Raw genomic sequence first — 23,246 nt, 5'->3', positions numbered from 1 at the left:
TATTTTGAAAGCTGAGTCAACCTTAATAAAATACCAATCTACATTTCTCCAAAAGCATTGAAGAATATTTGAAAAGCAACAACAAATATGAAGGAAATGACCAATGATATAGAGCTGGTCTTCCTCAATTAACCAACCAATAGTTATGTGCCAAACTACAAGGGACACTTTTATGAAACATTTCACTTGAGTTCTCTTTTGAAAGACACTCAGATCCCGCAAAAAAATACCAACTTCAATCTAAGTAAATATAGATGTTTCAGTGTCTTAGTATAAAGGTAGCCACATAAAACTGTGAATCAAGTACCAGTTAAAACAGCATGATCAGCAACAGAAACTACTCCTTCACACTGACAGCATGTTTATTAAGCACACATTGTACAGCACAAGTTGTACTGAGTACCTATACAGAGTGTACATCTGTTTATACATACACAGAATGTTCTAGTAAATTACAATATTCCAGAACCCTAAAGATACCAAAAGTTTCAAATGATAAATAATTGCTGATGTTGGGAATCATATTAGAGACTTGTGCATCATCAGCCATAGACTGTAATTGAGGCATCGAAACTAAGAATGCTCAACACATGGAACTTCTCTCTCACTAACATAAAATAGTGACCTGTTGTTTTGGAAAGAGCTATATTTTACTGCATCTGGACCAAGTTAGTGGTCCTTTGTGTGATAACATTGATGGATCCTTATGTTCTGGTTTGTTTCACATCCTTATTGTCACTGTAACATTTGAATGGAGTTACTTCCACTGAGTCAAAACAATCATCAGGCAGATCTTCATTTTCCTTTTAATGAAAGCTCCCGTCATTAATATAGGCTTCAAGACTATTGTAGTACTTCGTGCAAAGGGCATGGATAATGTCTCTGCAGTTTTGTCACCTATATGGATGATTATCATCCTCAGCTTCTTGGGTGACATCTGATGTATCACATAGATTATGATGTAGGCCAACTTAATAGCTCTTTAATAACTTTCCTGTGAGCCTAACCTTCCACACAGGTGTAAAATTCCGAAGCAGGTCTCATGAATTGTAGCTTACAAGTTGGTGATAGGCATGTAGCAATCATAGTCGTATGCTGTGCCTCCAAGGTCCCTATGTATGCCAGCTGTCTTGTTTCTTTCTTGTTGTTCTAGTGATGACGAGATGTTTCATGGAATCATTCTGAGCATGATCAGGTTAAAGCAGAAACAAGATATCAATTGTTTTTCAGTCACTTGTCCATGGATCAGGAAAAATTACATGAAGGATGTAGTGTCTTGCTTAGCTATGTTGTATCAAAATCTCAAGACAGGCAGAATTGTGTCACAATCTCTCCTTCTGTATATCTGTAAATCAATATACATCACATCACGAGTGTATCTGCTGACACCATATTAAGACATTCCATGACAACATTTGACTGTGGATCGTAGGCAGTTGCCAACCTGGGGACAATGTTGCAGCATGAAATTGCTTCTGTCATTAGCACTGACTGAAATAATTTTCCATGATCAGAGTCATTATGCATGGTGCTTCATGCGTCAAAATTATGTTTCTACAGTAAATATGACAATTTACATTACTCCAAGAGCCAAAAGAAACTCTTAGTCATATTTTTCTTACAGTATTGTTTTAAATGGTTCAAATGGCTCTGAGCACTATGCGACTTAACTTCTGAGGTCATCAGTCGCCTAGAACTTAGAACTAAATAAACCTAACTAACCTAAGGACATCACACACATCCATGCCTGAGGCAGGATTTGAACCTGCGACCATAGCAGTCGCTCGGCTCCAGACTGTAGCACCTAGAACCGCACGGCCACTCCGGCCAGCGCAGTATTGTTATAAATGTAGCTTAAAAGTAGTGTTATAAATGAATGAGTTTGGCAAACTCAACCCAATGGAATCTACATGGCTATGTTAGCAACTATGAGTTCGGTGTTAGTTTCTCTGAAGCACATAATCCACATTGTTTGGCATAGTACCATTAATTAGTTGCATGATATGCCTAATGTTGAAAACATTTTCACATTCTTTTAATTTCAGGATAATAAAGCCTACAGGAACTCATTATTAGTACCAAGAAACCACCAAGTAGAGAATGTAGCTACTATTAAATTCTTTATTTAGCATATGGATGTAAACCTGGACAGTAAGACCTATGTTCTACATCTCACAAACAAGTTGAACTCAGTTTGATTTGCTTCATATTTAATTACATGGAATGTGTGAGAGCTGTATATTTTTCATATTTCCACTCTGTAATTACATATGGGATAACATTCCAGGAGAGAACTGAAGATGTTCATAACAGTTCCAACCTTACAAAAGTAGTCTGGAAGTACAGTGAAGCACCAAAGAAACTGGTATAGACATGCGTATTCAAATACAGAAATAACAAAACAGGCAGAATACACCGCTGTGGTCAGCAACTCCTATATAAGACAAGAAGTGCATGGTGCACTGTTAGAACAGTTACTGCTGCTACAGTGGCAAGTTATTAAGATTTAAGTGAGTTTGAACATGGTATGATAGTTGGTGCCTGAATGATGGGACATAGCATCGCCGAGATAGCAATGAAGTGGAGATTTTCCTATATGACCATTTTATAAGTGTACAGTGAATATCAGGAATCTCCTAAAACATCAAATCTACAACAATGCTGTGGCCATAAAAAGGACCAACAATGACTGAACAGAACTGTTCAACATGACAGAAGAGCAAACCTTCTGCAAATTGCTGCAAATATCAATGCTGGGCCATTAGCAAGTGTCAGAATGCAAACCATTCGACAGAACATCATCAATATGGACTTTTGGAGCTGAAGGCCCACTTGTGTACCCTTGATGATTGCATGACACAAAGTTTTCCACCTTTCCTTATCCCATCATCACCGACATTGGGCTTTTGATGACTGGAAACATGTTGCCTGATTGGATGAGCCTTGTTTCAAAATGTATTGAGCACATGGATGTGCACTGGTATGGAGATGACCTCATGAATCCATGGACTGTTCAAGCTGGTGGAGGTTCTGTAATGGTGTGGGGCATGTGCAGTTGGAGTGATATGGGACCTCTGATATGTCTAGATACAACTCCCACTGGTGACACATATGTAAGCATCCTGTCTAATAACCTGCATCAATTCATGTCCATTGTGCATTATGATGGACTTGGGCAGTTCCAGCAGGTCAATGTGACACCCCAAACATTCAGAATTGCTATAGAGTGGCTCCAGGAACATTCTTCTGAGTTGAAACACTTCTGCTGGCCACCAAACTCCCCAGACATGAATATTATTCAGCATATTTTATATGCCTTGCAATGTGCTGTTCAGAAGATATCTCCACTCCCTCTTACTCTTATGGATTTATGAACAGTCCTGCATGATTCATGATGTCAATTCCCTCCAGCACTATTCCAGATGTTAGTTAAGTCCATGCCTGCCACATCATGTTGCAGCACTACTGCATGCTTGCAAGGGCCCTACACAATACTAGATAGGTGTACCAGCTTCTTTGGCTCTTCAGTGCTGTTTCTCAACCAAATTGTATGGTTTTACTGTGTTTTACCTTACAATTCTTACTGCATATGATGAAACATGTCTCATTAATTGTTTATTGGTCTGTATATTCTTTATTGTATCATATCAAGTGTTTATTTCAAAATATTCATGTGAAATTGGTATCTATTTGAACAAAAAATGAAATGAAAGGTATTTTTGTGACATCACTTACATCTATTACCACATGATAAAATTACATTTAACAAATTAGTGATAATTAGCCTAGTAAGTACAAGTTAGGCAGACAGATTTAATTTTTTATTCATTTATGGGCATATGCATTGCCTCTCAGTATATAACAGCAAGGAAAACTACATGTTCAAAGACTAACCGTATCTGCTCTCAACAATAAATACAACATTGTTTGTGAGCAGGCAACAGGCAGAACCAGCAAACTGCAGGAGCAAGGCAAGGCAAAGTTGAACGGAAAAAAGAGTTTTCATAATCTGTTGTTATTATAGTTCTTTTATCAAGCACATGACACATACACTTCTAAAATTTGTGAGTGTAACAAGTTGTGAATGCTCCCTCCCCCCTTCCCCCTCTCTCCCTCCCACCCCCTCCAAAATTAAACGTTCTTTGATGCATAGTATCACATTTCAGTCCTTTGCTACACAAAAGCCCTCACCCTCAAAAAAACATTATGACATGACCAGAACACCATAAACCATCTGAAGCCATAGTAGATGAATTTGTGGCACTACTGATGGAGAATGTTTTCATCAGCACATTATGTTACAGCAGTTCACCAGAAGCACTTTAAAAATGGGAATAATAAAGGAAATGTTTAGAAAAATATTCTGAAAACTGACTGTTACTTTGAGACATAACAAACTGGATTTACTTCATCTGTTATGGTTTCAGCTCTGATAATAACTAATTTTTATTTCTTTCTCTGACCTTTGCCCTACCTTGATATAATTACTTACATAATTCACATACTCTACTTACATAAATATTTCAAAATGCAATCTAGGCTGAATTTCATTTAGAATCACTCATCAGATTATAATTTTTTATGTGCTGGTTTCGCTAACATGTGTAGTTTTCATGAAGGCATTGCTAACTGAAAGATATCAATAATTAAACTTTTTATTGCAGTATGAGCTAAAACTTATCATGTGAGCTTAAACACATTTATGAGCATAGTGACACCTCTCATTATAAAGATGGGCATTCAAAATTTTTCAGTAATGTAGATCAGATCCTCTCTGTACATGTTAGATTCCTATCTTTTATGTCATACTTTTGTTGGTCTGCTTTTTATGCACAAAGTGGCATACTTTGATAATGGATTAAGCTATGAATCAAGATTTTTGAATAGTTTACAGTAATTTTCAAAATCGGGCTTGCACCTGTAAATAGAGTGTACCCAATGTGAATGCATATAATGGTTTGAAAAATTTTTATGCTTTCCTGAAGCACCTTATATTTTGTACACAAATTTTTGCATAATACCTACGGACCATCTTTTGTAGCAAAATCCATCCTAGTAGCTTTTCAAATGACTATGTAGTGCCTAAAATAAAAGTTTTTCTCATACTTGAGTCTTTAAATAGTTGTATGCCACCCAAAACTTTCAAACTGTGACCAGCAAGCCATCGCATAATATCTATGTGCAATCTGTCTGTAAACATGCTTACACCTCTGTGAAAGTCTGGTGAACTGAGTAAACAAGCAACACCTATGTCAAGCCTGCTCCCAATAATCACTATTGCAGTAACTATGAGCAGCCTTTCTACATAAATATGCGGGGGTCCGCAAAAATGTAGACACTCTTTGATAGTTTATGTCTTTGGACCAAACTAACATATTGTTGCTATTATGTGCACTAGCATAGTCCATTGTTTTCTCAACAGATCTTGATGCACATCCTCTAGCAGATGACATTGCAGCAACGAATGAGATAAGAGTATCATTTGAGCACAGCAAGGCCACATTTAAGTGGTACTGGAAGTATGAAAACATGATGAAGGTACAACAGCAATGGTGTAATGTGTACAGAAGTAAGCCACCAACACATACAATAATTTAACATGTTCGGGATAAATTTGAAGCCAATGATACTCTTCAGGATGTGCATAGGGAAAAGCCTGTCAGAAAAAAACATTAGCAGGTCCAGCTTCCAGACCTACTGTGTTGCAACATTTTACTATGTCACCTCAAAAATCTGTGAAGCAGTATGCATGTGAAATTGGGATGAGCCAATCAAGCACAAAATGAATTCTGCAGGCTACCAAGTGGATAGTATAAATTCCGAGATTGCTGCATTCTATGAAAGGTGATGACCCACGTCAAAGGATGGAGTACTGTGAGTGGTTTGAAGACATTCTTTGCAAGGATGAATGGCTTTTAGAGATGGTTATCTGGTCTGATGAGGCGCAATTCCTACTGAACATTACTGTGAACCACCACAACTGCATGTACTGGACTCCTGAAAATCCTAACAATCACACGGACCAACATGTTAATCTACTGGAGTTTAATGTGTATGTGGCCTCAAATTGTGCAGTTTGATTGGCCCATTCATCTTTGAAGGTGAGGTGTATCTTCATATGGTGCAAAGATTGATTTTACATGCGATCTGAGAGAGCTTTGGAAATGAAAGATTTTATCTAAAACACGATGGTGCTCCACCTCACATCAACAGAGATGTAAGAGCCTACTTGGGTGAAAGTCTACCTAATGAAGGATAGGTTGAAGAGGAGCTGTTGAGTAGAACACGTCAAGGTCTCCAGACCTAGCACCTCTTGACCTCTACCTATGGGGGGGGGGAACTTGAAATACGATTGTTTTCAACAGAAGCCGGGTACACTGATTGAGCTATGAGAAACCATCAAGGCACCTGTGAGGCTATCATACTGGCAACAATGATAGCTGTAGTTCGGTAAACAGTTCAGCAGCACAATGATGTTTGGCTGCTAATGGGGGTCACTTAAAATAACTTTCCCCCCCTCCCCCTGCCTGCAAGAATTTTAATGGTACATTTTTTCCATTAATATTGACTATCAAAGTGTGTCTAAATTTTTCTATACTCCCTGCATACATCAGAATAGCTACCAATTAATATCTGGATTTGTACAGTAATTGGTTCATCAGCTAATTCTTTCACTGATGTGACTTTAATGAAAATGTTATTGTTTGTACTGTTCCCCTTGTTATTCTACCACTCTGTCATGCTGTTACTGTTTTCAATGATTAGTGTGGCACTGCACTATGACAGTTTTAGTATGGATATGTTGGAGATAATAATGTATAAGATGTGTGAATGTCAAATCAGAACTGGTCATTGCACTGTTTACAGAGGTAGTAAATGTGGAAAGAACTGAGTAAATTACATCATTTGTATGATCCCTGCAAACACTTTTCAGCTACTTCACCTAGTGGGATACTATTAAGCTTGAAATTCGGTGTAGATTTTTTGTTTTTCTTTATTGTAGACACAGAAAGACTGTTAAAATAAAGAAAGACATACCACGTCCACTCCATCAACAGCACAAAGTTTAAAAGATTGATTCTTTGCATCAAGGACTACATTCACCATGGCACACATTTCTGAAGGAATTATGTAATCAGTTGATGTAAATGTGACACCTTTCTTGAGCCACTGTTGAAAAGCTGTTTCTGTTCTGGTGAAAGAAGAGAAAATATCAATTAGTAAAGTACATACAAACATTTGAAACAAAAAAATGACACTGTCCTCCTTGCCATTCTAAGATGCAGTATAAACACAGCTTTGAGTATTATGAGGTAATTGGGATGCTCTGAAAAAAAAAATGAAAATAATTATAAAACTATATACAATAAATTGATGATGAAAATAAGCAGTACTTTAGGCTTGACTATGTAGTAGCTATTGTTGTTGTAAATATTGGTTCAAATGGCTCTGAGCACTATGGGACTCAACTGCTGAGGTCATAAGTCCCCTAGAACTACTTAAACCTAACTAACCTAAGGACAACACACACATCCATGCCCGAGGCAGGATTCGAACCTGCGACCGTAGCGGTCGCGCAGTTCCAGACTGTAGTGCCAGAACCGCTCGGCCACCAGCGGCCGGCGTTGTAAATATTGTTTGTTTATGTTTTTGTAGCTAAATTTTGATTCTTCAGAATTATTTGCAGCATTGGATTATACAGTTCCTTATATTATTATTACTATTACAAAAACTTATACATTTAAGTTCATAAAATGTCATGTGATAAAAATTATATTTAAGTTATACTAACAAGGGAACCTCCCCATCGCACCCCCCGCAGATTTAGTTATAAGTTGGCACAGTGGATAGGCCTTGAAACACTGAACACTGATCAATCGAGAAAACAAGAAGAAGTTGTGTGGAACTATGAAAAAAGTAAGCAAAATATACAAACTTAGTAGTCTATGTGCAAGATAGGCAACATCAAGGACTGTGGGAGCTCAAGAGTGCCGTGGTCCCGTGGTCAGCATGACCCACTGTGGAACTAGAGGTCCTTGGTTGAAGTCTTCCCTCGAGTGAAAATTTTACTTTCTTTATTTTCACAAAGTTATGATCTGTCCGTTCGTTTACTGACGTCTCTGTTCACTGTCATAAGTTTAGCGCCTGTGTTTTGTGACCGCACCGCAAAACTGTGCGATTGTTATTGAAGGCCCGAGCTATATTTGCTGGATTCATATTGCCCACAGAATACATCTCACGTATTTAATGCACTCTTGTCCAAAGTAGTGAACAGTCAACTGCCAGCCAGGGAGCCTCGTTAGCAGGAATACTCTCTCTTCCGTGCACTGTAGTCGACTGACGTCGTGTGTTTCGATGTTTGTTTAGGTGTGGCGTCCCCATACTACGGCGCAGTTATCTTGCATCGGACAGACGGACGGACAAATAATAACTGTCTGAAAATAAAAAAATTAAACTTTTCAGTCGATGGACGACTTGAACCAAGGACTTCTCGTTCCGCAGCCGCTCACGCTAACCACGGGACCACGGCACTCTTGAGCTCTTATTCTCCTTGATGTTACCTATGTTGCCCATTGACTACTCAGTTTGTATATTTTGCTTATTTTCTTCATAGTTCCACACAACTTCTTCTGCTTTCTCGATTGATCTGGATCCAGTTTTTCAAGGCCTATCCACTGTGCCAACTTATAACTAAATCTGAGGGGGGTGCGATGGGGAGGTTCCCTTCTAAGCATAGTTGTATGGTGAGTGTAGATTTGTAACTTTTAAAGACTAATACTAAATGCTGAATGAGTATAATAGCATTTGTTATTCTGCGTAAGTCTTTTTTTAATGAAATTAACTGTTATAAGATGCATGTTCTGAAGTACATCAATTGATAATACAGATCCATACATTTATTTCAACATTGGCATTTGTGCTATAGAGTAGCAGTGGAGCAGTAGCAGTAGAGCTAGAAACATGTATGATGAACTGTGTTTTGATAAAATTTGTGTTGATAATACTGCAGATGTTAAAAATATGGTTTATAGTTACTAACTGATAAACATTTTGATTTTTCAGTGTATTTGTTTTAGATGAATGCTTGTTTAGGTATGATTACTTTAATACATTGAGTATCAGTGGTTTCACCTGAAATAATCATTTTACTAGTTTTTTGTGAGTACCAGTGCCTTTAGTATGTAACCATTAATACTGTTGCAAAACAGAGAAATCAACAGGTACACTGAGATACTTCCATGATTTTAGTGCATTTTAGCAGTCACTTCCAGCATTCAAAGCACTGAAATTGTGCAACATGATTGCAGGAGGTTGTAAATTTTGTATCTGAGTTTGTACTAATGCTTTTGTGAGTGCTTTCAAAATGAAACCACTGAGGCAATACATAACTTTGGTATAAATTTTATTGAATTTTAGCCCCAATTTTCCTTGTTATTTAGGAGTCTAATTTGTTTTAGGAATTATGAGTATATTAAAGTTTTGAGATGTGTGATTCTATCAAGGAAAAATGAGAATTTGCTTTCAAATATATCACATGAAATGATTTGTGGTTGAAAACTGTGGTTTTGAAGTAAAACTACCTAGTAAAAACAATTGATTGTTTACTTTTTGACTATTTCTTCTTTGTTCACTGCTTACTACAATAATAAAGGCGAATTTTGTGAAAAGTTTTAAAATTTTATTACAAAGTGAAACCATGTCCTCAAAACAACTGAATGTTTACTTTTTGTCAATTTTTTTTTGTATTCTTTGCTTACTATGCCAATAAAGGTTCATTTTCTGAAAAATTTTAAAAGTAGGTTTACCTTTCATACTGTTAGGACTCAGAGGGTTAATAGGAAAAAGGTGTCTCCAGATCAGAAGGAATATCATACCGAAACTTAATGAAACCAAAGTCTTCAGCCAAAAACAAGGTAAGTCATAGTTTTCATGAAATTATTTCAGATCAATTTGATACAATTATATAATTTTGTATAGTTTATTTTCATAGTAGCCAACAACAGCCTTCCCACACACAGTATTAACAACAATTCTCATCAGTTTACTGAAAATAAGTACTGTCGGGCTGGGCTAGCACTAGGATGGATGACCATCCAGTACGTCAAGCGCTGCTGGCAAGTGGGGTGCACTCAGGGGTCTTGTAAACTAACATAAGGTGGAAGAAGTGGAAGAATGGTGTGCTGACCACATGTCCACATGCTCCGTCCCTCCCCCCCCCCCCCCTCTCCCCCCTCCGAATATGAGGATGGCTGAGGATTCAGTACAATTGGGCCTTTATAACCTGTTCGTGCAGGGATTAGTTCAGTTTAATTTTCATAGTAATACATATTTCCTTGAAGAATATGGCATGTGCATGAGCTCACCTTGAGAGCAACAGCGTGCATTCAAGTACATGTTTAACAGGAATGTCCATTATTTTAATGAGTGCAGTATCATACATAGTTTATTTCAGATGCGCAGTAAAGCAAAATGCTCAGTTACATGCTATATCAGTTACACAATACGTGAGGAGATGTCCTGATAAAAAGTGTAATGCAGAAAAAGAAATTAATGTTGTACCCAAGAAAATCTAGTCCTACATAAAATCACTCGGGGGATCTAATGCTTCTATGCAGTCACTCATTGACCAGTCTGGTGTCCAGTAGAAGATAGCAACAGTAAAGCAAAACTTTAAAATTTTGCATTTAAAAAATTGGTTATGCAGGAGACCCGTACAAACTTACTGTTGTTTGACCACCGAATAGACTCCCATGTAATGGGCATTGTAATAAGCATCACTGGTGTATAGAAATGAAACAGTTAAAAGCAAGTAAGTCACAAGGTTCTCACACCCAACCAACTGGAGAACAGCACAAATGAGCCCTGTACATAAGACAGGTACAAGAACAGACCCACAAATTTACAGACCAATAGCTGTAACATAGTTTTGCTGCAGAGTCCCTAAAAATTTTCTCTGTTTGAATATAAAAAATTTATTTCAGAGAGAAAATCTTCTGTCCACTAATCACCATGGTTTTATAAAGCATTACTCAAGTGAAACTCTGCTTTCCCTTTTCCCACATGAGATCCTATGAACCATGGATGAAGGGTGACAGATGGAGCCCACATTCCTAGATTTCTGTAAAACATTTGACACACTGCCACAATGCTGACTGTTAATGAAGATACAACCACATGGTATAGGTTCCTAGATAAATGAGTGAATCAAAGACTTCATAAGTAACCGAACCCAATATGGTGTCCTTGACAGTGAATGTTCATCAGAGACAAGTATATCATCAGGAGTGCCCCAGGGATGTATGAGAGGACCATTGTAATTTTCTATAGGCAAATTAAAAAAGAGGAAAAGAATTATCACATGGTATTGATGGCTGGAAGTCCCCACATGGGGAATTTTGGCTGCAGATTTGCAAGTCTTTTCAGTTCACATCACAATGAGTGGCATGTGCATTGCTGGTGATGAAATGATGATGAGGACAACACACTACCCAGATCCTGAATGGAGAAAATTTCTCAACCTGATCTTGCTGCATGGCAGTCAAATGTGCTGACCTCTCAGTTAAGGTCACCAACTTTCTATATATATATATATATATATAAATGATCTGGCCGAAAGGGTAAGCAGCAGTCTGCAGCTCTTTGCTGATGATTTCATGGTGTATGAGAAGATGTCATTGATGTGACTGTAGGAGGATACAAGATGATTTGGACACAATTTTTAGTTAGTCTGACGAATGGTAGCTAGCTGTAAATGTAGAAAAACGTAAGTTGATGCTGATGAGTAAGAAAAACACACTCACAATGTTTGAATACAGTATTAGTAATGTACTACTTGACATGTTGATTAAATAATATGGCATAATATGGTAAAAGCAATATGAAATTGAATGAGCATGCAAATACGGCAGTAGGGAAGTCAAATGGTACCTTTAGTTTACTAGGATCATCTGTAAAGGAGACCACATATAGGCCACGAGTGTGACCTATTTGTTGAGTACTGTTTGAGTGTTGGAGATTCACACCAGTTTGGATTAAAGGAAGACCTAGAGGGAATGTGACATTCATTTTGAGGAGCAATATTGAGAAAATTTAGAGAACTAGTATTTGAGGCAGACTGCAAAGTGATTCTACTGCTGCCAATGCTCATTTTGCCTGAGGACTCTGAAGATGAGATTAGAGAGATTAGGGCTCATACAGAGGCATGTAGACAGTTCTTGCAAATGCTCCTCTCCAGAGCCAAATGTTTACCGTTCCCTGTTGACATATTGTATTACTGCCTCTTGATCTAGTCTGCTAACATATAAATCTTTCTACTTAATTTAGTTGCCCTTCATCCTTTGGTTAACACTGTTACTAGAAGTGCCTCACCATAACTGATATAAGTTTCTATGTGGACATCCTCAATGAGGTCTGTTCTGTTTGTTGCTATTAGGTCCAGTATATTTGTATCAATAGTAGGGTACAAACAATGTGTTCTAGGTCATTCTCAAAGAACACATTTACTTGTATTTTGCAGGATGTCTCATCATGCCCATCACTTATGTAACTGTAATTATTCTTTCTTGATTGCTACATGATTCAAGTCTGCTCCAGTGATGACAGTATTTATGGGGGACCTTATTCATTAGTAAGTTAAGTTTTATTCATGGTTTTTGATTATATCTGGAGATACGTTTGGTTGTCTCCAATTATAAGTTTATGTCCTCTCTTGATAATGAGTGTCACCCAGACTATCTCACATGCTATTTCAATATCTATCTTGATGGACCGAGTTTCTTGTTCATTTCAACAAATACACCAACTTCATTCACAACAAGCCTACCTTTTCAATATGTATTTTTAAATTTTCTCAGAAATCTCACTGTTATCAGCTTCAGGTTTTAACTAGCATTCTTTACTTAGTATTATGTGAGCTCCACTGCATGTTAGGAGTGCTTAGACTGGCAGTTTGCTATAAATGCTTTGGAAGTTAATCACTAAGACTTGATACAGTCAATCATGGCAGATGTTTCTTTGCACCTGGCTAGGGGCTCTTATGCACTATGCTCACATTACCCATTTACGGGGACCTTACAGTTCTTAACCCTGTCACTCAAGTCCAAAAAGTGCAGCCTAAAAGTCTCTGGTTGAATCCTTCCACTCAGCTCAGAACCAGGGAGGCATGATCAGTTCTGGGGACAATTTAGAAAACTGTGAACTTCTAGGAATTCCATGAGCAAGACTAATCTTCTCAACCTCCTCTGCCACTTGCTAGAATCATTAAAGTATGAAGTTGGAGCCCAGACAACAGACACCATTTCTCTCAAAAGCACACTTGATGATCCTTCTGGTTTCTTAGTACCATTTTTTCTATGGGACACCTTTATTTGCTGTACATTTGAACAGCAGATGATTAATAGATCCTACTCTTTTGCATTTGCTTCCTTATGAATCTTGACAGTAGGTTTCCCAACTAGTGAAGTGAGTCTCACTGGCTCAGTTTCAGTTTCAATAGAAGACCCAACTTGAATTTGTTGGTTAGGGGGATGTCTATAGCATTCTGAGTTCTCCCTGATCCCTGCCTCCCCTATAGAGGGCACCTAGCTCTCTACCATTGACACACCTTTCACAGTCAGATGGGTGGGTAGCAATAGATCCTGTACTTGCAGCAGAGGAGACAGGATCTACAGGACAGTGTAGTACTTCAGTTACCTCTAATACCTCTGGCACACAACTCTCAGGAGCTGTCCCAACATGTCTGTTCATATAGACTTCTAATTGATTGACAGTGATCATGGTGATTTCCAGCTGCTTGCAAACATCAACTAATGCGTCCCATAACTGCAAACTGCGCTCACAGTGGTGCTGCATTGTGGCTGGTGCAATGTTTTACAAATCTTTAAACAAATGACTTTAAAATAAGCTTACTGATAATCTTTTAACATTGGCATCTTTTAAGCTAAATGTATCGCTATTTCACTCTATGAAGTGAAGCAAATTATAATGCAAAACGAGATTTGTATGTAGGCAACAGAAAAGTTTGAGTGAAAATTAAATGATTTCCTGAACATTTGGTTTAGTTACAGGTGCTAACATACTCAGGAATAACATTAATTGTTAATGCATCCACAAAGTTAGTGATAATATATTTTAGCATGGTGTAAAGATAATTTCCATTGCGTAGAGAACAAAAGCAGCATTGAAACAGATGCTGTGAAGAGGATGGTTAAGCCAATCAACAGATGCATTACTTTACCTTTATATGACACACACAGTATTCATTGTATTTTCATATCACGTTATCTACTACCACTGACACTGCTAATTTGTTGCAAGTACTATATCAGAGATGTACTCTTGGAAATTTCTGTTATTTATATCTTGAAAACAATGAACAGTTTTAATGTAACACTCTGAATGTTTCACAGTACATTTTCTGTTATGTTTTAGACATCATCTTCTTAGCAAAAGCACTGAGAGGATTACACAAATTACTTCTGTATAGTAATAAATTTAAATTTTGCACAGTTTATGCGACACACTAAAATGAAAATTTGTTCTAATAATGGATGTAGGGAAACAAATCATTTGCTTTTTAGTTGAGGCATTGGTTAGGATACAGGTCCAAAACATGACTCAAATTTAGGATTACTGGTTAGCAGTTTGCAGATTGTTGTGCCAACATCAGCTAAAATCTGACTTATGTACACAAATACACAGTCTACAACAACCAAATATGTGAATATTAAGAAGTTAACACAATATTTTCACATGATGTTAGGCAATAATAATCATATCGAGTGGTCATAACCCATGTTGTTTCACAACCAATTAGTGACATTCACTTACAAAAAGTTGGTGAAACTACATGGGCATATAGAAGCTAAGAGTGGATAAATTCTGATGTAAATTATTTCCTCAGTGTGACGGAATAAGCATTTCGGTTTGAAAATCACAATGGCTCTCAGTTTTAAAACAATCTACACTTTGAAACTTTTTGTAAGGGAGACCGAGTTAAGGTATTAGTGAAATTAGGATATCATACTAAAACTTTCAGATGATGAAATTTATCTTCTCCTAATAACACCATGAAGAAAGAAGCAAACTGAATAACTTGTAATGTAACTTGTTTCATTAACCCATTAACATGCTATAGACATCCTTCATTATTTCACTATTAGAAATGTAAAATAATGATTGCACCATATGTGTGTATGTGTCTGCCTAATTTTCCACTTCATAAAGTATTTTAAGTTCTTATTGATACAGGTATAATTTCTTCAGTACTGAACATTGTTATGCTGTTCATTTTACTCAGAGTTAATTAGTTCAGGAGATATCAAGATTTGACTATACTATAACTTCTCTGCTATGCTAAAATACATGTGTCAAATTGAAGCTTAGGGACTAACAGCCTAACGAGTTATGTTGACCAATTGCTCCTGATTCAGAGAATTAGTTTATTAAAATTGATTGTTCAAAGGTTATTATACAATTAAGATCAAATTGCAAGATCATACCCATTTTTGTAGCATGTTATGTAACTAAAATCTGTTTTGATAATATTGTAGACAGAAATTTTGTAAATACATTGATGTTGTACTAATTCTCATATTTTGGATTTTGAGGGAAACATTCTAGACTGAAACTTCTGTTAAATAGTTTATTAACAGAAGCTCTTTCGGGTGCTAAGTAAAGTTAGTTGCAAATGAATTTATAATATCAGAAGTAATGGCTTCTGTTTTACTAAAAGGGGGCAAATTATTTTTTACATGAAATCATTAGTTATAAAAATCTGGTCTATTTAACTCTATAATATCACTCTTCAGTAATATTATTTTATTACTCTTCTATATATCTATTCATATATCTCACAAAAATAACATGAGATTCAAGCTCACATGGGGACTCATCAATAACCATTCTATCTGTAAACTATTTGCGACTGAACAGAAAAAAGGGGAATTTAATGGTAAACAAAGTACCCTTCACTACACTCCAGATAACACAGTTAGTATTGCATTGTCATCCAGTTCTGAGCTATGATGGAAGTTCCCAGTCTGTAGCTCAACAAGACATTAGTTTAAAATCAAGTGTTGCATTATACCAAACACACAAAGAGACAGAAAATGTAGTGACCCAATAAAAACAGCTTTAAAAGGAATACACCCAAATTCAGAGACATTAAAAGATAAGGAAAATTTTCCTTCTCAAAAGAACAACAGGCTGTTAAAAGTTATATTTCAGTTGTATCTTAGTTTTTTTTTTTTTTTTCAGGTCAATCATATAATGCACCATGCTTGAACAATTTGTTGGAAAACAATGTTCTACAGTCATGGACTGAGGAATGTGAAAATGATTTTAATGACTTAAAAAAGCAGTTAATGGACAGTAATGTGCAGAAGCACCCAAATTTTGCATCAGCTTTCAGTATGTCAAAAGAGAAGGTTGTTTTGGTCTGGGGTGGTAGAGTTTCATTGGTTGAAAGAGAATGTACCATATAAAACCATAATATTTGCTAGGAGATCTTTATATACCCATGACAAGCATTATTACATCTCTGAATTAAAAGCACCAGCTATTATTTCTGGATCTGAAAAAATTAAGTATAATGTTTTGTAACATAAGACTACTGTTTTCACAAACCATTTAGCCTACAGAAGCATCATGCAAAATGATCCATGAAACTTGAAATTAACTAACTAACTAACAAAAACAATAATGTTTGACAAGTTCCATGGTACATTAGGTGGTGAGAGATGGGAACATGCAATGCACCCAGGAACACTGTTGAACATAATTTCATTGATTCAGGCATTATGGTGTGTGGAAGCAAAATGTTGCATGGGTGCACTGGCTTCCAAACCTTTCAGCATGGTACATTCACCAATCAGCATTATTGTGATCTGTGCTCCTTCCCCATGTGTGTCTTTTCGGGGATGCATTCAGCCCTGACATCATTTTTATGGGTGACAGTGCATGGCCACATAACTGTGCAGCTGTAGGAGCTCTTGGAACCAGAGGACATTATGCAGGTAGACTGGTCTGCCTGTCCCCCTGACTTAAATCCCAGATACATACTGCAGCACATTTATATGTACCAATGACCATCCAGGGTTTATCAATGATGCTGGTGAATGGTGAAAGAATGGAAAGCCCTACTACAAGAACTGCTTACCAACCTTGTGGCTAACAAGTGATCACATTGCAGAGCATGTACTACTGTCTCTGATCATCACACAACCTATTAACAACCATGACCCACCTTTTGAATTGTCAACGGGACCATCATAAATTGTAGTCACTTCAGTGTAATTACTGTCTTTGAATAAAATTATCTTTTCTGTGGATATCATTGTGTATTTCCTCCAATTACCTTCTGTACTATACTGTATCAGTTCTTTCTATCTCTACTGCAAGTTTAATCAAGCTGTGTTACTTGTCAGTGACACATCATTTGAAAGTTACTATTGACCTTAGGTTGTGCACACCAGTGTATAACTGTATGTCACTGTAAACTCAGAATTAAAAACTAGATCCCATATAATGTTTAAATTCAAATGTGTTTATTGTATTGTGACCAACAGTTACATTGTGATTCATCCACTACCAACTTCTGTTTCCCTGTAAGTGTACCACAATACAGTAAGTAAAAGCATTTAACACTAGGACCGCCAAGTGGTCAATTTGACCTCTTTTTATATTTTAACGTGTTATCAATTTCTAATCTATGCTGTAGTCAGTTACTGACTTTTCCTAAATGTTTATGTACATCATATAAATAGTCCAACATTTATTTTATCTTCATTAGTTTTGTTTGAATGACCACTTATACTTAAAACTGACGAGTGGTCACTTTGACCACATTACATGTATATTTGAAAACAGATTATTTAAAGATTGTTGTGCGTCACTCCCTGGATTTATTGTTAGCACTCGTCAACAATGTGCTAAATATGTTGGTTGCTGAAGTTTATTCGCACTGTTTGAATTTAAAAGCTCAACAATGCAATATGTCATTTATTGTTTGCCATTGGGTTTTGCATAAACAAGACTGATTATTTGAGTACTGGTCTCAGAGCAGTAGACATGGCTCAGATGTCACAGCGATAGAAACCACGGCCACGGCCACGGCCACGTACACTTTCAGATGAAGAAATTGTCAGACTTTTGTATGAATCGGATGCTGAAAATGATCCTGAAGTTGAGGACCTTGTGGAAGATTCTACAAATGGAGATTACCAACCTGTCGCTAATGTAGAGAGTGACAGCTCCGAGACTGAAGATGAAGGTAATTTACATTCACTTATATTGTTATTATTATTATTATTATTATTATTGTTATTATTATTATTGTTACTACATGAATAATGATCACTATTATAATAGAGCTGACACTTCTACTGCTACTTCTGTTACTGCTATTTTATTGTGTGGTATGTTATCTTTATAATGAGTTGTAGCTTTCTAATTGTCTCTTTCCTCACACAGTTGCTGAACCAGGATGAAGCAGTAATATAAACAACGTTAGAGAAGGACCTACCCTGGGTAAAAAAAGAACTGCACCTCCTGTAAGTGGACCAATACAGAATCGATGTAGAAGAGGAAAATGAAGTATGGGTTCACTTCTAGAACCTGGCTCAAAACTCTTGGGGAAGGACAGGATCATGGAGTGGACTGTAGCAGACTTCGATGCTACTACTCCAGGTACAATAGGTCAACAGAATATATTGAAAGAAATACGGGGATCTACTCCACACACAAAGTGGCACGTCTCAAATGATAATGTTTCGAGTGCCTGGCACCTTTTAGTTGATCAATCAATGTTGAAACACATAAAGAAATGCACAGAAGCAGACGCCCAATAGCTTCTTGGAAATGATTGCAAATGATTCCTGGAGTTTGCATTTAGAAGAATTAGATGCATTTGTTGCTTTATTATATGCTCGTGGTGCACTAGGTGCCAGATGTATTGAAATAGATGAGTTGTGGTCGAAAAAGAGGGGAGCCCCATTTTTCACTGACACAATGAGCAGAAACAGGTTTCGAGAAATTTTGAAATATCTGCGTTTTGATGAAAGAAATGGATGGTCGGAACATTTGAAAAGTGACAAATTTGCACTTATATCAACTACTTTGAACCATTTTATAGAAAACTGTCAGTTGAATTAGATACCTGGATCAAATGTCACTGTTGGCGAACAACTTTTCCCCAGCAGAACCAGGTGTCCGTATTTACAATATATGCCGAATAAGCCTGATAAATTTGGAATCAAATTCTGGCTTCTAGCGGATGTAGAAACAAAATATCTTTGTAAAGGGTTGCCTTATGTAGGAAAGAATGAACAGAGGGCACCTAATGGGAAACTTCCAGAACAAGTAGTAATGAAGTTGGTAGCTCCATATCGCAATAGGGGGTGAAATGTGGCTACTGATAATTTTTTCACTACGGTCACACTTGGGGAGAGACTGGAAAAAGGGAAAACTAGTCTTGTCAGCACTATCAACTGTGCAAGAAAAGAAATTCCGAACACTATAAAAAAAAATGAAAACTCCTCTTTATACGTCTGTTCTCTTGAAAAGGGGAAGGTGGTACTCTGACTGTTTACCAAGGGAAAAAGAACAAAAATGTTCTTCTGTATAGCACCATGCACACAGATGCTGAAATACAAAATAATTTGTAACACCTTCCCGAAACAGTGAGCTTCTACAACAGCACAAAATTTGCTGTAGATGTCTTGGACCAGATGACGAGGAAATATTCTGTCCACTCTGCTACTCGTCGATGGTCTGTACACGTATTTCACAATATTCTTGATTTAGCAGCCATCAACGCATGGATCATTTTCAATCTAGTGACAGGGATCAAAATAAGGAGGAGGAGTTTCATCCTAAATCTAGCAGAAGAGTTACTTAGAGCCTATATGGAAACCAGGAGTTAGGAAAGGATGCCAAGGGATGGAAAAGAAAAGGAAGAAAAGGGAAGAAAGAGAAGAAGCGGAAATTCCTGTGAAAGTAAGAAAACTAAGAAAACTATGCCAAATGAGGAAATGCAGAAAAAGACAAATGAAGTGCGCAGTAAATGCAAGAGATATGTTTGTGGGCCGTGTACATATAAAGTAATAAAGGCAGTAGTTTAGGTACTATACATGGTCATATTTTATGATTGGTCTTTCTCTTAACATATTCATGGGTACTAAGTTTCTCTAGTAAGATTAAGTTCTATTAATTTTAAGACTACTGCAATACAATTAGTATGGTTGCAGATAAATATTCTGAACTATGTTCTTTAATATTAGTAATATGTTACCATTGTTGTTGTATAATACAATGATACTGTTACTAAACATAATTAAAGTGATACATTGTTATCAAGGTCATTAATATTTACATTAAACAGCACAGCATGTACTTACAAAGAAAGTGGTTACTTTGACCACATCAGCGATTCTAAGTATAGTACTAGTTCCCGTGGTTCTACTGTTAAGTTGTTAACACATATCACAAGCTATGGACACTAAATAAAACATGTATTACCTACAATCATAAAGAAATATTTTGTAAAATTTTCGAGATTTGGTTTCTTGTAGACTAATATGTTTAGGGAAACTGCACTGATTACTGAATTGTTTTGTAACTATTATGGTCTGTCGATGTTCATCTTCACAAATCACCTTCCTATGATTATTTTATAGTATAAACAGTTATTGAATAAATGGTCACATATCTACATCTACATCTACATCCATCTCCGCAATCCACCTGACGGTGTGTGGCGGAGGGTACCCTGAGTACCTCTATCGGTTCTCCCTTCTATTGCAGTATTGTATTGTTCGTGGAAAGAAGGATTGTCAGTATGATTCTGTGTGGGCTCTAATCTCTCTGATTTTATCCTCATGGTCTCTTCGCGAGATATACATAGGAGGGAGCAATATACTGCTTGACTCTTCGGTGAAGGTATGTTCTTGAAACTTTAACAAAAGGCCGTACCGAGCTACTGAGCATCTCTCCTGCAGAGTCTTCCACTGGAGTTTACCTATCATCTCCGTAACGCTTTCCCAATTACTAAATGATCCTGTAATGAAGCGCGCTGCTCTCTGTAGGATCTTCTCTATCTCTTCTATCAACCCTATCAGGTACGGAACTCACACCGATGAGCAGTATTCAAGCAGTGTGCAAACAATTGTACTGTAACCGACTTCCTTTGTTTTTGGATTGCATTTCCTTAGGATTCTTCCAATGAATCTCAGTCTGGCATCTGTTTTACCGACGTTCAACTTTATATGATCATTCCATTTTAAATCACTCCTAATGCGTACTCCCAGATAATTTATGGCATTAACTGCTTCCAGTTGCTGACCTGCTATTTTGTAGCTAAATGATAAGGGATCTATCTTTCTATGTATTCGCAGCACATTACACTTGTCTAAATTGAGATTCGATTGCCATTCCCTGCACCATGCGTCAATTCGCTGCAGATCCTTTTGCATTTCAGTACAATTTTCCATTGTTACAACCTCTTGATACACCACAGCATCATCTGCAAAAAGCCTCAGTGAACTTCCGATGTCATCCACAAGGTCATTTATATATATTGTGAACAGCAATGGTCCTATGACACTCCCCTGCAGCGCACCTGAAATAACTCTTACTTCAGAAGACTTCTCTCCATTGAGAATGACGTGTTGCGTTCTGTTAACTAGGAACTCTTCAATCCAATCACACAATTGGTCTGATAGTCCATATGCTCTTACTTTCTTCATTAAATGACTGTGGGGAACTGTATCGAACGCCTTGCGGAAGTCAAGAAACACGGCATCTACCTGTTAACCCGTGTCTATGGCCCTCTGAGTCTCGTGGACGAATAGCGCGAGCTGATTTTCACACGATTGTCTTTTTCAAAACCCATGCTGATTCCTACAGAGTAGATTTCTAGTCTCCAGAAAAGTCATTATACTCGAACATAATACGTGTTCCAAAATTCTACAACTGATCAACGTTTGAGATGTAGGTCTGTAGTTCTGCACATCTGTTCGACGTCCCTTCTTGAATACAGGGATGATCTGTGCCCTTTTCCAATCCTTTGGAATACTACGCTCTTCTAGAGACCTACAGTACACCGCTGCAAGAAGGGGGGCAAGTTCCTTCACGTACTCTGTGTAAAATCGAACTGGTATCCCATCAGGTCCAGCGGCCTTTTCTCATTTGAGAGATTTTAATTGTTTCTCTATCCCTCTGTCATCTATTTTGATATCTACCATTTTGTCATCTGTACGACAATATAGAGAAGGAACTACAGTGCAGTCTTCTTCTGTGAAACAGCTTTCGAAAAAGACATTTAGTATTTTGGCCTTTAGTCTGTCATCCTCTGTTTCAGTACCATTTTGGTCACAGAGTGTCTGGACATTTTGTTTTGATCCACCTACTGTTTTGACATAAGACCAAAATTTCTTAGGATTTTCTGCCAAGTCAGTACATAGAACTTTACTTTTGAATTCATTGAACGCCTCTCGCATAGCCCTCCTCACACTAGATTTCGCTTCACGTAATTTTTGTTTGTCTGCAAGGCTTTGACTATGTTTATGGTTGTTGTGAAGTTCCCTTTGCTTCCGCAGCAGTTTTCTAACTTGGTTGTTGTACCACAGTGGCTCTTTTCCATCTCTTACGATCTTGCTTGGCACATACTCATGTAACACATATTGTACGATGGTTTTGAACTTTGTCCACTGATCCTCAACACTATTTGTAATTGAGACAAAACTTTTGTGTTGAGCCATCAGGTACTCTGTAATCTGCTTTTTGTCACTTTTGCTAAACAGAAAAATCTTCCTACCTTTTTTAATATTTCTATTTACAGCTGAAATCATCAATGCCGTAACCGCTTTATGATCGCTGATTCCCTGTTCTGCGTTAACTGTTTCAAATAGTTCGGGTCTGTTTGTCACCAGAAGGTCTAATATGTTAACGCCACGAGTCGGTTCTCTGTTTAACTGCTCAAGGTAGTTTTCAGATAAAGCACTTAAAAAAATTTCACTGGAACCTTTGTCCCTGCCACCCGTTATGAACATCTGAGTCTATATCCGGCAAATTAAAATCTGCACCCAGAACTATAACATGGTGGGGAAATCTACTCGAAATATTTTCCAAATTATCCTTCAGGTGCTCAGCCACAACAGCTGCTGAGCCAGGGGGCCTATAGAGACATCCAATTACCATGTCTGAGCCTGCTTTAACCGTGACCTTCACCCAAATCATTTCACATTTCG

The 23,246-nt window shown here is 37.3% G+C and overlaps 1 protein-coding gene across 1 annotated transcript in view; it reads right to left on the bottom strand.

The window, feature by feature from the left end:
* The window catches only part of LOC126248390 (calcium-dependent secretion activator-like), a 1,500,396-nt gene that overhangs the window by 154,646 nt on the left and 1,322,504 nt on the right, over positions 1-23,246 (bottom strand). The window contains exon 27 of the mRNA XM_049949341.1: positions 7,039-7,192. Within this exon, the coding sequence (XP_049805298.1) occupies positions 7,039-7,192 (154 nt within the window). The remainder of the gene's footprint in view (positions 1-7,038; positions 7,193-23,246) is intronic.

Source organism: Schistocerca nitens, chromosome 3, assembly GCF_023898315.1.
Source record: "Schistocerca nitens isolate TAMUIC-IGC-003100 chromosome 3, iqSchNite1.1, whole genome shotgun sequence".
In the NCBI taxonomy this organism is placed as follows: domain Eukaryota; kingdom Metazoa; phylum Arthropoda; class Insecta; order Orthoptera; family Acrididae; genus Schistocerca; species Schistocerca nitens.
The sequence above is the reverse complement of the archived record's forward strand: the minus strand, read 5'-3'. Positions and strand labels throughout refer to the sequence as shown.